Source organism: Ovis canadensis, chromosome 6 (genome assembly GCF_042477335.2).
Source record: "Ovis canadensis isolate MfBH-ARS-UI-01 breed Bighorn chromosome 6, ARS-UI_OviCan_v2, whole genome shotgun sequence".
Taxonomy (NCBI): domain Eukaryota; kingdom Metazoa; phylum Chordata; class Mammalia; order Artiodactyla; family Bovidae; genus Ovis; species Ovis canadensis.
In genome coordinates, this window is record NC_091250.1 from 129,458,156 (window position 1) to 129,476,061 (window position 17,906).

The 17,906-nt window shown below is 54.0% G+C and overlaps 1 protein-coding gene and 1 pseudogene across 2 annotated transcripts in view; both read right to left on the minus strand.

The window, feature by feature from the left end:
* The window catches only part of LOC138442943 (epididymis-specific alpha-mannosidase-like), a 43,889-nt pseudogene extending 37,345 nt beyond the window's left edge, over window positions 1-6,544 (minus strand).
* A 5,853-nt stretch (window positions 6,545-12,397) lies between these two features.
* The window catches only part of LOC138442206 (epididymis-specific alpha-mannosidase-like), a 45,773-nt gene continuing 40,264 nt past the window's right edge, over window positions 12,398-17,906 (minus strand). For both annotated transcript variants that reach the window (XM_069593267.1, XM_069593268.1), the window contains 4 exons: window positions 15,990-16,127; window positions 14,310-14,422; window positions 13,847-13,967; window positions 12,398-12,634 (listed from right to left, as the gene is read on the minus strand). In XM_069593267.1, coding sequence (XP_069449368.1) covers window positions 12,537-12,634; window positions 13,847-13,967; window positions 14,310-14,422; window positions 15,990-16,127 — 470 coding nt within the window. In that variant the 3' untranslated portion in view covers window positions 12,398-12,536. The remainder of the gene's footprint in view (window positions 12,635-13,846; window positions 13,968-14,309; window positions 14,423-15,989; window positions 16,128-17,906) is intronic.

Consider the following 17,906-nt stretch of genomic DNA (forward strand, 5'->3'; position numbering starts at 1 on the left):
GGCTTGAACACCACCACCTGCCACCAAGCTGTTCAGAGGCCCCCAGGAGAGAACAGATAGGCAGGCACTTGCTTCAGCCTCCTGAGAGGGGGGCTGAGCTCTCAAGCACATTACTGACTGGGCCAGGCTTGGTCAGAATGAGCCCCTCACCTGCTGGCAGCAGGATTCGGGTAAGACTCAGCAACTTTTGAGCCTCAAATTCGACCTCAATGAGTGGGAGTTTGTAAGACCCCCTCATCTCTAGGACTGCCTCTTGGACTGAAGGACCGAAGGAATTAAGTGAATGCCTTGTTCTTAGAACAGGAGGTCATTATGGGATGAAGTCAGACCCATCATCTAGGGTCCCAGCAGCCTGGCTGGTGTTGGAAATGGAGCCCCAAAGAATCCCCTGGGGAGGATCCAGGGGTCCACATCCCTTCCTGTCCCAGTCATGGGAACTCGACTTTGCCTGGATTCTGGCTGCTGTGGTTAGCCCAGCAGGGTCAGCTCTGGGGTGTTCAGGACGGTGGGCATCATGGGCTGAGACCAGAGGCGAGGGATGCTTCTGCTGTGGGCACCTGGAGGAGGATTGCTCAGTGCTTACTCCCTCCCTCTGTGCCCACTAGCCCTGGTCAGCCCTGGACTAAGTCCTGGGGACCCAGAGAAGAATCAGACTCTGGTCACTGTGGAAGCAACCTGTAGTTCATGGTGAAGACGGGAGGTGCTCGAGTACTGTGGTCCCAGGGGAGAGAGCCTGGACCATGAGACTCGTCAGCTGAGTCTGGGTGCAAGCAACAGGAAAGCTTGTTCTGAAAGCACAGAAGACTCTGATATGGGAGCAGGTCAAGGGAAGCAGGAGGCAGAAGGAACAGGTGGTCAGAAAGTGATCCCTGAGGCTGCATTTTGCAGGCTGGGGAATTCATATGATAAAACTTAAAGCTTCTCTTGGAAGAAAAGCTATGGCAAACTTGGACATTGTATTAAAAAGCAGAAACATCACTTTATCATCAAAGTGCCACAGAGTCAAAGCTATGGTTTTACCAGTAGTCAAATACAGACGTGAGACTTGGAGCATAAAGAAGGCTGAGCGTCAAAGAATTGATGCTTGCAAATCATGGTGCTGGAGAAGACTCGAAAATCTTGGAAAGCAAAATCAAATTAATCAATCCTAAGGGAAATTACCCTGAATATTCATTGGAAGGACTGATGCTGAAGCTGAAGCTCCAATTCTTTGGTCACCTGATATGAAGAGCTGACTCATTGGAAAAGATCCCGATGCTGGGAAAGATTGAGGGCAGGAGGAGAACGGGGTGACAGAAGAGATGGTTGGATGGCATCAACGACTCAATGGACTCAATGAGTTTGAGGCAACTCCGGGAGATGGTCAAGGACAGGGAAACCTGGTATAATATGGTCCATGTGGTCGCAGAGTCAGAAACGACTGTGAGGCTGAACAACAATACAAACTCTACTCAGTATGCTCTGTTTGAATTATCCCAGTTTAATCTTCATAACACTCCTTTGAGATAGATCTTCTATCACCATCAAGCACTTTCACAGTGGAGGGAACCGAGCCCTAATGAGGCTGCATCACGTGCCAGGGTCACAGGGCTGGGAGTTAGCAGAGTCAGGAACCAGCCAGGCTGGCTCGTCTAGAATCCACACCCTCAGCCCCTGCACTCAGGCACACATGGGCACGGCGCCAGCGGTCACAGTGCTGACTGGTCAGTCTCCTGCTGAGAGGGGAAGATGGACTCCAGGACAAGGGCTCAGACACCCAGTCCCAGCCCCACAGGAGGCCACAGGGACCCTGATCTGGGGAACGGTAATCGAACCTGTGAGCTGGAGGATCTGGTCATCAGAGTGGGTCACAGCCTCGTCGTGCATGACCTGGCCTCCAAGGACAAACTCCAGGCGACCTTCGGCCACGAGCTGGCGGACCTTGGCATAGTGGGCAGAGAGAAAAGGCCAGGTTACACCTCCCAGGCTGAGCCAGTTGTATTTTCTGGGCACATGCCCATAGCATCTCATGGTCCTTCCTTCAAACTCCACAGCCTCATTTATTCTGCAAGAGCAGGACGCTGTCTGTCCTGGTCAGCACTGTGTCCAGCTCCGAGAACAGCACCTGTCCCTGGCTGCTGCTTCATCAGGCGTATACACAGGTACATATGTCCACGGCTTTTGCTTTTGAATGAAGCCAAGATTATGGAAAACTTGCAGGAACTGTACCAAAAACTCCCATAAATCCTCCAGATTAGCTCATTGCTAACATTTTTTACCTCTTTATGTTCACACTCCCCCGTGTCATTACACACAGTCAGTTTTTTCTAAGCCTTTTGAAAGTACAAGTTAGCAACTGTATGCCTTTATCTGAATAGTTCAGGTCATTTTTGAAAGAAAAAGATCATTACAGCTGCTCTAGAATGATCACCACTCAGGCTGTTTCACGTTAGTAATGCGCGCATGCATTCATGCTCAGGTTCTCAGTCATGTCCGACTCTTTGCCACCCCGTGGACTGTGCCCCACTGGGCTCCTCTGTCCATGGGATTCTCCACGCAAGAATACTGGAGTTTATCCTCTAATTTCCAACACTTCCTGAGCATTTCTGTTTCATAATTTTTATGGTTTCAGGCTAGTACGTTTGTAGAATGCTCTTCAAATTGCATTTGGCACATGCTTGCCTGGCAAATATTTTAGAATACAGGAATGAAGGAAATTTCCTGGGACTTCAGTGTGTAGGATGCATTTTCAGTGCTGAGGATGTGACTCTGATCCCTTCTTGGGCTTCCCTGGTGTCTCAGGTGGTGGGGAATCTGCCTACAATGCAGGAGACTCAGGTTTGATCCCAGTGTTGGGAAGATCCCCTGGAGAAGGGAATGGCTATCCACTCCAGTATTCTTATCTGGAGAATTCCATGTACACAGAAGACTGGCGGAGAAGGCGATGGCACCCCACTCCGGTACTCTTGCCTGGAAAATCCCATGGACAGAGGAGCCTGGTGGGCTGCTGTCTATGGGGTCACACAGAGTCAGACATGACTGAAGTGACTTAGCAGCAGAGAGAGAAGACTGGCAGGATACAGTCCATGGGATTGCAAGGAGTTGGACATGACTGAGTTGCTTTCCTTTTTACTGTAACTAGGGAGCTAACAACCCACAGACCTCATGGTACAAAAATAAAGTATATCCATGAAAGAAGGGAAGAGTGGAAGCATAAATACAGTCAGAGACCGTGACACTGAGCACACCATGCTCCTGGCAGACTGTGGCGTGGATCTGATCTGAAAGGACTGTCTTTGCAGACCGTTCATTTGAGAAATGTGGAATGACGCCTGCTGTGTACTGTTTCAAATGTGCACCTGCTTCATGTTGGGCCCCATCCAGGACCTGGAGTCAGCCCACACAACTCACGGAAAATTGCTAGTTTCCAGGGACTTCCCTGGTGGCTCAGATGGTAAAGCGTCTGTCTACAGTGCAGGAGACCGGGTTCAACCCCTGGGTTGGGAAGATCCCCTGGAGAAGGAAATGGCAATCCACTCCAGTACTATTGCCTGGAAAATCCCATGGACAGAGGAGCCTGGTAGGCTACAGTCCATGGCGTCGCAAAGAGTCGGAGGCTACAGTCCATGGGATCGCAAAGAGTCGGACACGACTGAGTGACTTCACTTTCACTTTCAGGGACATATTGAATTTCCTGTCTAGGTCTTAGCCAGCACACCTAGCTGTGAGAGGAGGATTAAGGGACTTGTGTCTGGGCGTGTCCATATAAAGAAGGAAGAACTGCCCAGTGGACACCAGAGAGCTATGCTTTGATTAACAATACTGACCCAGAACCCACCTGTCAGGTATAAGCTGCGTGACCTTGAGCCAGATGCCTGCCCTCTCTGAACCTGGAACAGCTCTGTGAAGTAGGATAAGGGTCCTCACCTTGCAGGCTATGGGGAGGAGTCAGTAGAGTAACCTCTACAAACCTGAGCCCACACTTGGCCCATGGCAGAGCCCATCAGATGGGAGGCCCATCCTCTCGGCTCCACAGGCTGCAGGGTCACATCCCCTCTGGGGACCTGGTGGACACCTGGCTTCACCGTCTGAGCTCTCTGACTTGAGCAGGTGGCTGAGCCTCTGAGTTTCACCATCAGTGACTGCTCTGAGGGCAGGTGATGCCTGGAAGGGACCATGCCCCAGGCACCCTAGGTGCTTACATCCTGGGCACATTCTGGGCACAGCCTCTCTGAGGAGGGAGGATACTCTTGCTTCCAGATGTGGGACATGCAGCTGAAGAGACAGCCCCACCTGTGACCACATAGGGATCGGGGAGGACCTGGCCCCAGGCTGCCCCTCCATGGACCAGGGCCTCTGACCCCCTGTGATATGGAATTAATCAGCCCCAGAGGCTAATCCAAAGGGATTGCTGCACCCCTGGCTGGTCCTGGGCTCTGGTGCCCATGGGGGCCACGCAGATCCACAAATGAAGTCAGAAGGTGTGGACACAAGGTCACCCCAGAGCGCACAGTGTCAGAGGTGACCCCATTCACACCACCTGAGTGCCTGGCTGGGCTGCCAGAGCTTCAGTTATTCAGGAGAAACCAGAAAGGCAGGATCAAATACAAACCTGTCCCCTGGGTCTGGGGCTGACCATAAACCTGTACTAAATGGACCCTGGAAACAGCTAAGCCAGGTTGGGGCCTCCTGGTTTATGCAGCCCCACCCTGGCCTCATGGAGCACAACCCAGGAGCTTCCTGAAGGGTCGTCCCCGGGACTCCCAGGGCATCTGCTCTCAGCTGGCTGGTGAGGACGCCCTGAGGGCAGCATTACCTGGCCTTTCTGCTTGTCTGAGGCGACGCCATCCCACCACAGCCGGAAATACTCCTGCTCCACGGCGATGAACCTGCGCCTCCTCTCAAGGATCAGTTCCTCCACCACGGAGTTGTAGACATTGGTGACATAAGCCTGCATGCTCTCCTGGGGTGGGGAGGGGGAGAGACCATCACTCCAGACCCGTGGGGGAAACCACGGGGCATGGACCAGGGACCGAGGAGGAACGTCCAGGGAGACATGGTGTGTGGGGGCCACTGGCGCTCCCCCCAAGCCTGTCCAGGCCCTGCAATCAGCTCCCCCTGCTCCTCAAAAAAGGGAGCCTGGTGTCCACTCTGATGGACACACGGTGAGGCCTGCACTGAGACAGGGACCCGGGCGGACCCCCTTTGATGGGAGCCTACCCCTGAGGAGCATCATGAGGAGACAGACACTCTACGTGGCAGAGGGATGTGTCAGTCCAGCCAAGGCCCTGGGCCAGCCCAGAGGGGCGTGCTGCCCACTCCTGCCTTGGAGGACAGACCAGTCGAAAACAGGGCCCCGGGAGTGAGGTCCAGGGACCCTGATGGGCCTTCTTGGGATGAAATGATGGGGAAGTATGTGTCAAGGGCTGAGGCTGAGAGGAGCTGACAGCTTGAGCATCTCTCTGGATCGATTTACTCCTGCACCCCGAGGGTGGGAGTCCCCAGGATGGAGCTCTGTTTGCTCCCATCTGGATCAGGCTGGCTCAGCATGGTTCCCAGAGATGCTGATAAAGGAATGCAAGGAGCCTTGGGAGGGGGTGAGCGGGCAAGGCTGCGATGTGTGCTGACTTGGGCAGCACCCCAGCGCAGGCTACACTGTCCCATCTCTAAACTGGGGGTGACGAGCATGCTTCCCTGCATGTCAGCAGTTCCACACACAGGTGGGTGAGCACCCACAGAGGCTGCCCAGTGAGCCGGAACGAGACTCAACCCTCAGCCTCAGCGCCTCTTGCTGCCCGACTCCCTTTAAAATGAGCGACTCACTTATTAACGTCTCATGGAAAGCATTGTATCCATGATCACAGAGTGGTCCTATTCACTTATTTCCTTCCTCCTGCCAGAAAAGAGCTTGTGCAGGCCTGGGTAATCATTTCAGTTACCTGCCCCAGAAACTTATGGAAATCAGTCCTGAGCTCTTTTCCTCTGCTCTGTTTCATTCGTTCACTCAAGGAATATTTGAGGAACACCTTCCACCCATTGCAGCAGGGGACACATTCTCACCCCTGCCCACAGCCAGCCCATGTGAGATGCTCATTGTGCCCGACTCTTTGTGGCCCCATTTACCATATCCCGCCAGGCTCCTCTGTCCATGGAATTCTCCAGGCAAGAATACTGGTGTAGGTTTCCATTCCATTCTCCAGGGGAACTTCCTGACCCAGGGATCAAAGCTGGGTTTCTGTCGCTGTAGGCAGATTCTTTACCATCCGAGCCACCAGGGAAGCCCTCAGCCAGTCCATAGCCCAGTAGTGATGGATCCCAGGCTGAGACTCCTGATGGCAGAGACCCAGGACACAAACCCACTCTGGAGTCCAGATGGAAAAAGGACCGCAGCTTCAAGAGGTGTGCAGGGGTCACTCGGGCCACCTACCTGTACGGTGTACAGCCAGCCCACGTCCATGTGGCTGTGGGGAACCACAAATACCCTCAGTTGGGGCTCAGAAAGAGCCCCCAGGGGCCACATCAGGCCCAACTGCAGGAGCAGAGGCAGCCAGCCCCACGGCTTCATCTCCTCGGCCAGCTCAGGGGCTGGAGGACGTCTGCCTGCCTGCAAGGCCCGGCCTCCTGCCAGCTGACTGGGCCTCAGCCTTTGGTGGATGCAGTGGGAAGGAAATCAGGAGTGACACCCACACGGATGGTGTCACCTGAGCAGTGCAGGCAGGTGGCAGTCGCTCACTGCCTTGCAGCGCTCTGCTCCCATCTGCGGTTTCCTGACCATCTGCCTTTAGACAAACCCCAAATACCGCCTCCCCTGGGGGGACTGCCAACTTCCCTCTGGCAGGGCCTGGCTCTCCTCACCCCAGTCCTCATGCCTTTCCCTTAGGCCTCTCCTGGTATTTCCCACTGGGCATCTTACCCTTCCCTGCCCCCAACCCACTGGACTGGCTCCTTGACACTGCCCTGCAAAACGTAACACTCAGTGTGGGGACTGCCACCACCAGGACGCCCACTGTGATACACTCTCCTTCACATGAAACCCCAGACTGAGCCTTGCAATAGCAATTGTAATATCTCTTTTAAGGAGAAACGTTGGCTCCCACAAATAGGACCTGACTACCCAAGGATGCAATTACAAACAAAGCTCAAACACACAACTGCACTCATCTCACCCACTGGCAAAGTCATGCTCAAAATTCTCCCAGCCAGGGTTCAGCAATACATGAACCATGAACTTCAAGATGTTCAAGCTGATTTTAGAAAAGGCAGAGGAACCGGAGATCAAATTGACAACATCCACTGGATCAGGAAAAAGCAAGAGAGTTCCAGAAAAATGTCTATTTCCGCTTTATTGACTATGCCAAAGCCTTTGATTGTGGGGATCCCAATAAACCGTGGAAAATTCTGAAAGAGATGGGAATACCAGACCACCTGACCTGCCTCTTGAGAAACCTATATGAAGGTCAGGAAGCAACAGTTAGAACTGGACATGGAACAACAGACTGGTTCCAAATAGGAAAAGGAGTACATCAAGGCTGTATATTGTCACCCTGCTCATTTAACTTATATGCAGAGTACATCATGAGAAATGCTGGGCTTGAAGAAGCACAGGCTGGAATCAAGATTGCTGGGAGAAATATCAATAACCTCAGATATGCAGATGACACCACCCTTATGGCAGAAAGTGAAGAGGAACTAAAAAGCCTCTTGATGAAAGTGAAAGAGGAGAGTGAAAAAGTTGGCTTAAAGCTCAACATTCAGACTACGAAGATCGTGGCATCTGGTCCCATCACTTCATGGGAAATAGATGGGGAAACAGTGGAAACAATGTCAGACTTTATTTTTGGGGGCTCCAAAATCACTGCAGATGTTGAGTACAGATATGAAATTAAAGACACTTACTCCTTGGAAGGAAAGTTATGACCAACCTAGATAGCATATAAAAAAGCAGAGACATTACTTTGCCAACAAAGTTCTGTCTACTCAAGGTTAAGGTTTTCCCAGTGGTCATGTATGGATGTGAGAGTTGGACTGTGAAGAACGCTGAGCACCGAAAAATTGATGCTTTTGTATTGTGGTGTTGGAGAAGACTCTTGAGAGTCCCTTGGACTACAAGGAGATCCAATCTGTCCATTCTAAAGGAGATCAGTCCTGTGTTCTTTAGAAGGAATGATGCTAAAGCTGAAACTCCAGTACTTTGACCACCTCATGCGAATAGTTGACTCATTGGAAAAGACTCTGATGCTGGGAAGGATGAGGGGCAGGAGGAGAAGGGGACAACAGAGGATGAGATGGTTGGATGGCATCACCTACTCAATGGACATGAGTTTGGGTGAACTCTGGGAATTGGTGATGGACAGGGAGGCCTGGCATGCTGCAATTCGTGGGGTTCCAAAGAGTCCGACATGACTGAGTGACTGAACTGAACTGAACCCGAGGTTGCACAGCTAGTGGAGGGGCAAAAAGGCCTGAAACTCAAAATTACATCTGGATCAGGGATAGTGACCTTGGCAGGAAACCTAAGCTCTCTGGGTCTCAGCAGCCCATCTGTAAAATGGGACGCCCTTACAGGAGCTGGGGCCTTTGAGGGAATGCACGTGAGATGACAACCACAGGATCTCCTTACTGGAGGACAGCTGGCACGGAGGTGCACCTGCAGGGGCCAGAGTGTTGCCTGGGGGTCTCTGTACCCCTCGCTCAGGAGCAAGGGAGTGGGCTCTTCTGTCTGATACCCAAACGCCTGAGTGGCTCTTAATACCGCTGCCAGACCTGAGACTCACTGTCCCTTCTGGCCACCGTGTCCTCTCCCCCAGCAAATACATGTGGAGAACACGGTCTCCAAGCAGGTCTCCATCCTCTCTCTCCCATCCCCTCCCTGGTACCCACCTGACCTGCCTTGACCTGCACTTTCCTCCCATTGAGTGTCTTAAACAGTAGACATGTATTATCTCAAATTGGGAGACCAGAAAACCCCTAGAGAGTTAGGGGTTAGGGCAGATTCTGTGACAGCCTCAGGGCTTGCTGTCCTTCACTGAGTGCTTGCTAAATCACTTTAGTCAAGTCCAATTCTTGGGGACCCTATGGACTCCAGGATCTCTGTTCATGGGACTCTTCATATAAGAATACTGGAGTGTGTTGCCATGCCCTATTCCAGGGTATCTATCCAACCCAGAGATCTGACTTGAATCCCTTATGTCTCTGGCACTGACAGGCAGGTTCTTTACCAGTAGGTGGCTCAGATGGTAAAGAATCCGCCTGCAACGCAGGAGACCGTGGTTCAGTCCCTGGATAGGGAAGGTCCCCTTGAGAAGGGAATGGCTACTCACTCCAGTATTCTTGTCTGGAGAAATCCATGGACAGGGGAGCCTGGTGGGCTACAGTCCTTTGGATCACAAAGAGTCAGACACGACAGAGTGACTAAGACACTTCAAGAGAAGGTACCGGTTCCTTGCAGGGACAGGCTAGGCACAGGAGCGGTTCTTTCTGGATCAGGCTCTGTCATGCTGAGTGGTCCAGTGGAAGAGGCTACTTGAGGTTCTGGGACACATGACCTTGGTTCCTGGCAGCAAAGTGATGTCCAGCAAAAGGGCAGGTGCACATGTGTTCAGCTCCAACGAGAGGCACCAGGAACTGCACACCGAGCCCGGGCACCATGAGGACACACGGTCCTGGCAGGACCCCACAGCAGAGCCAGCTTGTCCCCAGCGTCACACATGGGTGTGCGGCCTGTGCCCTCTTCCTGATCTGGGCCATAGTGAATCCTGAGAGCGTGAAGCATGACTCGTGCTGGGTGTTCCAGAGAAAGAACGGCCCGACCCTCCTCTGTGCTGCGTGGGAGTTTGTAAGATGGGCCCACCAGCACCACTTCCATGCATTCTTTGTGACATAGCGCTGTCTGTCCTCTAGGGCATGTGACCAGCCTGGGGGCTCAGGATGCCCTGATGGACAGACTGCCTGCACTACACCCGGTACCAAGATCCACCCAACAGCAGCAGGGCCCGGGCATCCTCTAGCTTCCAGCCTTCCATGGCTGCCCTGTCTGCCCTCTGGGAGCCTGACCCGAAGCCTGCACCTAGGCCCTCCAGCACATGTCTCCCCCTGCCTTTCTGGCCTCACCTCCCACCCACTCTTCTGCTCAGTCCACCCTGAAGCTGCTGGAAGCTCCACTGCCCCCCATCCTTATGACCCTTTTCCTCTGCTGAGTCCTGGCCTCTGTGCTCCTGGCCTGGAAGGAGCCCCGTCCTCCCAGCACTACAGCTGCAGGGTCAGGGCCTCCATACAGGTTGAGTCCTTTCCCGGGTCAGGCCCTCTGACGTGCTACTCCTTCACTGGGTGCTTGCTAAATCACTTTAGCTGGGAAGCATCTTCCCCCGCTTCCTGTCTGGCAGGTGCTATTCCCCCTTTATGTCACCTCATCTCTGTGAGATTTTCTGTGGGCCTCCCATCCCACCTCCATAGCATTTACTGATGAATATTTTTCTGTATTAACCTGTGTGTTTGGTCCACATGGGTCCATTATGTCCTTTGCTGGATCAGCTCCAGGAACAAAGCAGGACCTCTTGATCTTTCGAGAGAAAGAACTCAGGGATGTAACTGTCATGGACATGGCTGCCCCCCTTCTACCATGGACGACATGGGTGATACCCACAGCACAGCATATAGAGCTCAGCTCAGCAGCTCCTCCCAACTCCGCCTCCACCTGCTGTGTGACGAGCCCCTCACTCCTGGAGCAGGGCAGTGCACACCCCCTGACAGCCTGACTCAGAGCCCCGGGCTCCTGACCTGCACAGTGGGCACTCATAGGTCTGTCTATAGGGTGGTTTGGGTACTAAGCTGCTGGAGATGTAAGTGCCCCCAGCCTAGTGCATGACCACAGAGGTAACTCTCCTCATACACAGCAGGTCCACCCCACCCCAGGCTGCAAGGCTGCCTGCACCCCATTCTCAAGTTTTCATCAGTTAACAGCCACTGAACCCTGACTCTGTGCCAGGCTCTGTGCTGGAGGTGAGGGGACAGGAGTTGTGCTGCCCCCATGATGCTCTTGTGGGGAAACAGGACTTGGCCGCGGTGGCTCTGCCCACAGGAGAATCTGCTCTGCTGGTTTGGACGTGCTTGGAGGATCCTGGAGGGCTTCCTCCAGGAGGGGTGGAGGGCACAGGGTGCTGGGGAGATGGCTGGTCCTGGGCCAGGGTGTGGCAGGAGAGCCAGGGCGAGGCTGGGTCTTGCAGGCTCTTTCTCTCTCTCTGCTCTGGCTCTTTAGAACTCCACCTGTTCCCTCTCCCTGGCCTTCTCTCCTCTAATCTCACTCTGGGGCTGGGAGATGGGTAGGCAGGGTTTTCAAGTCCATCCACACTCCTGCACTCTAGGGGTCATTAGTGTCCAGAGGGGAGGCTATTGTTCTGCACTGGGTGAGGCAGCTGGAATCAGAAGGTCAGTCCTCCACTCATCTGTCAAGATCACACGGGGAGCAGCTCTATTTTCCTCCTTGGAACTGGCTTCCAGGGCTTTGTCCAGCTCTACAGGGCATCCCTGGGGAGCAGGGGAGTTCAGACAGCTCTCCCCCCAACAGAGGGCATTTGGGGCTGGGGAGAAGGAAAAGTTTTTCAGGGCAGAGTCAAACATCCGCAGTTTGAGAACCTTCCTCTCTACCCACTCCCGTTCAGTCTGTCTTGCATACAATGGGCTTCACACTGAGGCAGGCAACCCCAGGGCAGAACCTGGGCACAGAGGCCACCGCTGCATGGCATGACACGCTTGCATATGACCATCTGCTCCTGCCATCTCTTCTTCTCCCCTTCTTGCGCCAACCCTTCTGAGGGTACCCACCAGCTCCAGAGCCCCTCCGTGTCCTGCTCTGTCTCATAATGGTCACCAGGGGCACAGAGTCCTGAGGCAGCTGCTGTTCTTGGTCCTGAAATTATGAGGCCAGTGGGATCTTTAATATTAATAATCCTTACACTGGGTTTTCCATGTTTCACTTGCTACATGATTTCCTTCCATCTTTCGGTGGCCTGAGCTGTAGGAACTTCCTGTAGGGCAGGTGTGCCCAAGGGCCACGCAAGAGTATGAGATTGGACGCAGAGCCTGGCATCACACATCCGGGTCAGTAGGCCAGTGCTGTAGCTCCCTCCCATATATCTTAGGCATATCCCTCCACAGCAGGGGCGTCTCCACCCTGGGATGAGCCCATGAAGGTGCCCGGGACACAGCAGGGCCAGTGGTAACGCTGGTGGACTTGCTGAGATCCGGCAGGAGGCAGGCAGATGCATTTTGCTATCCCTGGGGATTGTTCCTTCTGTCTTTGGGAGAACTTCCTGGCTTCGACTCTTGCAGGTGAAGCAGGAGTGTGAGCATGTGTGAAGCTACCATCCGTAACAGGAGAGGAGAGAGAGGGCTGGCTCCAGTGGGCAGGGGAAGACATAGGTCCTTAATGCAATTTTATTTAAGAAGTCAGGACACCCCCATCCACCCATTTCCTGCCCTTAGCCCACCAGATTGGCAGCGTCCCAGTCATCCCTCTAGGCTGCTTTCCTGTGTTTTCGGTCCAAGAATCTGCCAAGGGCTCAGTGCTCTTGAAAGTGAATGAAGAACGTCCGGATCTCCTTCGGGTAGATGGTGACCTCGGGGCCTCCTGGCGGTGGCGAGGGCCAACTGGAGTTGCCTGGGAGCAGAGAGGGTCAGTCCAGCACGGCCCCTGGGCCACGTGCTTCCTCAGGTCCTCTCCTTCCGCATCCCCCTGGCAACACGGCTCCTGCTGCGTCTGTGGTCCGTGGTTACAACCCTCAGCTGACCCCTCTTGACAGGACTGCACTCCCGGGGAGCCTCTTTCATTTCTGGCCTCCCCTGAGGGCACAGCACAGTCAAGCCAGGTACAGGGGGCTCTGGCCCTGCTTGGTCTGGTTTCTCCGTGGGTTGTGGACCTGGATATGTTCATAAGAGCTGTCTCACTGAGGCCATGAGGGGCCCTGTCCTTGATCTCAGTGGGCTGTCCTTAGACACAGCCTGGGGTTTAGGCTTCCTCCTTGGGATGAAACTGGCTCCTGCATCCATCCCTCTATCCATCCATCCCTGCAGACATCCAGTCACCCACCACACACTCTCCCATCCTTTCATGCTGCCCTCCATCCTGCGTCCTCCTGTCCATCTGTTCACCCTCTGTCTACACAACAGTCCGTCTGCCGTCCATGTCCCTCCCTTTCATGCATCCTTCACTCATTCCCTTTCCTTCCTTCCTTCCTCCTTCCATCCATCCATCACTCAACCATTGACCTGTCCATCATCCATCCACTTTTTTTCCTTCCCTCCATCCTTTTTTTCTATCAAATCTTCCCTTTATCCATCTGTCTATCATACATTGACTACGTGCCTACCCATGCAGCCAGGCTATGCTGTGTGCAGTAGGCAGAAAAGGAGATAAATGGGACAGAGCAAAGTGAGGGAGAGGGGAGAGCAAGGGAGGCTACTGACTCAGCCCTGGGCCAGATAAAGGGCCAAGGGCTTTCCAGGCAGAAGGAGCGGCCGGGGCACATGTCTCCAGGCAGGAAGCAGTGTGTGCGTGCAGCACAACGCAGAGCGGGGCAGCCGTCCCAGCACCTGGGCTGCGCCTAAAGTCTGCGGTCACTCGAGGCCGCAGAGGGGTGTAGTCTTGGACACACCAGTGCATGCACGCACACACACAACCTATCTGTGGCTCTGGCACGTGGAGACTGACCTGAAGCCTAGAGTCTATAACCTTCTGCAGCTGATTCAGGAAGACTGAGACCCAGAGAAGGACGGCCAGCTCCAGGTCACACAGGCCTTAGGGGCAGAGCTGGGGTCTGGCTGGGGGTCAGGCTGGGGACCCGGGGCCGGATCAGGACCAGGGAGCCCGGACCTCTGTGGTGGTGACGGTCCCGCGTGCTCCAGGTCCAGCGACGCATCTCATTCACGTCCCAGGTCCCTGTGAGTGAGCGCTCCTCCACGGACACCACGGAGCCCAGTCCCTCCAGCACAGACTGCAGGACAGAGCACAGGGAGGGGTGAGCACCCGGACCCCAGATCTGAGCAGAGAACCAGATGAAGAAGGGCAGCCACACCGGGGCCCGGGCCCAGCATCCCCCACGTTCATTGTAGCGGAAGTCCCATGGGAGGAGGGGCAGTCCCATTTTACAGATGAGGAACTGAGGCCGGAAGGAGCTGCTCCCAAGTGCTGAGCTGGATCAGCACTGCCAGCAGGTGGCAGGCAGGTGGGGCCACCTCAGCAAACACCGAAACACCAGGGTTTGTCTCCCAAGGGTGCCTCCTCCTGGGGGCCTGACTCAGAGATGTCGGAGCAGGACACGAGAGGGGCAGGTTACCCGCAGGTTCACCATCACAGGCCGAGACAACACCGGGTCCTGGTCCACCTCATACAGGTGCTGGAGCCGCAGCAGGACACGGCGGAGGTCTGCCTTCGGCTCGTGCTTTCGGTCTTGGGGACAGAAGGAAGGTGGCATGAGGACACAGTCTCGGCCTGGCACTTTATACTCTCACCTCCCTTTCACATCTTCACCCTCCCTCGGAGGCAGCTAACACAGCCCCACTTTGCAGATGACCAAACAAGGCTCAGAGAGGGGCGGGCACTTGCCCAGACACACAGCTGGTGTGCATTAAGGAGGGGGAGGACTCCAACCCAGGCGCAACCAAAGCTACTGCCTCCCACCACCCACACTGAGGCCGGTGCTGAAGTGTGGCAAGTCTTCGTTCTTATTCACTGGCAAGGTCCTCATTGGGCCTGTCCCTCCAGCCTCCTGTTCTCTGGAAGATTCTCTGCCCTGGCCCCTGTGAAGGGGAGTGTGGCCTTGTAACCCTGAAGATGAGTCACTATTGCAAAGGTCATGCGTCAGGTCATTGCCGCCAAGACCTAGGAACTGTGTCATACTAGAGCCTCCATCTCTGGTCGTTGGAGAACAAATGAGAAGGGCCACCCTGCTGGTCCCACAGAGCAAGGGGTCGAAATGAACTGTGCTGTGTGAGGCAGAGAGCGTGTGGGCTCCTTGTTACTGCAGCATAAGAGGCCTGCGAAGTCTCTTGTCTCCATGCAAGTGATGGGTTTAGGGACTGGAGCTCGAGAATCAGGGAAGGATTCCTGGCACTGGAAAATGATGCTGGAGATGATAATGGTGATGCAGGTGATGATGATAAGGGGGTTGTTTGTTTCTGGGGAGGCAGGCGGCCCTCTTGCCATCCCCTGTGCTCCCCTCACTCAGCTTCTTACACACACACACATACACATACACACACATACGTTGGAGCCAAATGACTCTGCTGCTGCTGGGAACCCCGTCCACCCCGTCAGATGAGTCAGGTGGGCAGTGGTGCAGGGATGCTGGAGGTCAGGGTCAGTAAGCCACGTGGCTGCAGGCGTGAGCCAGCCTTTCATAGATCCAGTGTATCAGGCACAAAGGTAACTTGTGGCCTTGACCTCTTTCTGTTCCTCCTTCTTAATTGGGCTGACACTTATATGGGAACACCCTAGGCCCTGAGTGCAGCTTTGGGGACACAGCAGTGGCTGGGGCACTGTCAGCCCTGTCCTGGAACTGCTCAGAGCCTAAAGAGGCAGGTAAGGGGTACAGGACCTCTTCGTTTCTGGAAGATCTTGCCTCCACCAGGAAGCCCTCAGTGATCCAGCTGGGGACCAGCTGGGACCTTCCTCAGATCACTGTCACTGCTCTCTGATGAGCTGCCTGCTTCCGTCTGTGGACAGGGGCGCGCTGAGCCCAGGGATGTTTCCTGTGTCATCCATGGCTCAATCCACAGTGCCTGACATTAGAATCATTTTTCAATGCAAGAACGGAACCTCATCAAAGTCATGCTTGAGCCCAAAATTTAGGTGGGACATCAGTGTAAGTGGCTCCAGGAGAAGACCCTGGAAGAAGCAAGACCTCACAGAGCCTGGACGACTCTGAGGAGAGCCCCTCTTGTCCAGTGATGGGCTGGGGGACCGGGCTGACATGTGGAGGCAGGAGTGAGTCTGGACACCTGAACACCTGCCGCACCTTTCTGGAGAGTCCGCAGGTGCTCTGTGTGGTTTGAGCTGTACTTCCAGCCGGGGATGCTGAGGATCTGCAGGTGGATGCTTGGGGGCAGCGTCACAGCCTCTTGCTGCCTGGAACCTGAGCCACGCGGGGCAATCTCTGAAAGGCAGATGGACAAGGAGAGGTTTTGAGCCAAACTCTCCTCCTGACTCACAGCTTGCCACACTAAGTCCCCCACTTCAGCTGATCTCACTCCCTCCCACCTGTGGCCCACACGGCAGGCAGCCTGAAGCACCTGTTGGTGCAAACGCCCCAGCCTGCCTTTATCTGGTCCAGTCAGTTCAAACTGCAGACTGGGAGATGGGAGCAGAGAGAAGACGCCATTTCTTCAAGAACTTGTGGGGAGTTCACACAGAGACCTGCTCTTAAACAAGGTCTCAGACGCCAGCTCCCGTGCTGTCGTCTATCGCTGCCTCTGCCCAGAGGGGCTCGGCCCTCCCCTTGCAGGAGATGCTCTGTTCAACTCTGGGCTCCAGCTGGAGCCGCCATCCCTTTAAGTTCTCAGGCCTCAGTGATTGGCCAGGCTTGGGTCACGTGATTTGATCTGGGCCAATCAGAGCCTTTCCTGGGATTTCTGCCCTTGACACAGGCGTCTCAGAGTTGTTCCAAGAGTTGTTCACAGCCACCTCCCAGACGAGAGGAGAAACAAGGTCTGCAGACAGAAGCTCAGGTGACAGAAAGAGAGGGTGGACAGCCGCATGAAGGGCCCAGCACCCGAGGAAGCAATACACGCTACCCTTCTCTCGGGTGCGTCTGCCCCAGAATAAACGCTCCTCTGGCTCCATCTCAGTACCTTTGGTTTCTCTCTTTGCAGGTGGAAGAGCCCAGTGCCCCAACCTGGGATGGAGCTGGCCACAGCCATGGACAGGACCGTGGATGGAGCTGACCACAGTCATGGAGCCTTTTCACCATGGCATCATCCTCTCTGCTGCCAGGAAGGAACGACTGACTGACACAGGAGCAGCCCCAGCCCAGCTGCCCAAACCCATCCCTCTCCTCAGAGTCTGCCCCTGGACATAGGCGTGGCTGGGCAGGCAGTTCCTGACAGTCCCAAAAGAGACGGACATGACCACTTTCTCCTGAGAGGCTCAGAGCTACCCTGTTTCCCTCCTGCCCCAGCTTCTTGTCCAGCTCATCCTTCCATTCCGCTTGCTCCCCACACCCAGCCCAACTACCTGCCCCTTCAGTTTCTGTACTGCCAAACAAGAGAACATCAGCTGTTATCTCTTGAAGTTGATCACTGTACACCACCTGGTCTGGGGTTGCAAACTCCACCAAACAGACAGACATCAGGTCTCTTGTGACGTCTAATTCCTCTTCACCCTGAAGCTGGATCCCATGACTTGTTCCCCAGTAGAGCCCCTGAGAAATCCTTCAGGACAAGAGCTGGGTCAAATGCAGTAACAGTCTGCAGCATATGTCAGGCACTCAACAAATGCTCAGTGAACGAGTCAGCTGCCACCCACCTTCTTGCTAATGCCTTGTGAAGGTCTAGCCTAAATCTCAAACAGGGAAAACCTAAAATCACACCCTCATCAAAACTTCTGCAAGTGATGAGAAATAGAAAACAGGTTAAGGATTACAGGCAAAATTTGGAATTAATGTGAGTTTGACTCCATCCACTGAAATAAGTCAAATATTGTAATAAAGCCAGACACAAGTGTCTTGGCTTCATAGTGCATATAAAATTTATGTTTATACTTTAGTATAATCTATTGTGTGCAACAGCATTATGTCTAAGAAAAAGTTTATATATACATTAGATTTTAAAAGCTTTCTTGTTAAAAAAGTTACCTCAGGTGAGACTTCAGTGATTAGCAATCTTTCTGCAAAAACAATCACAAAGATCACTAATCCTATAGTAATTATAGTAATAAT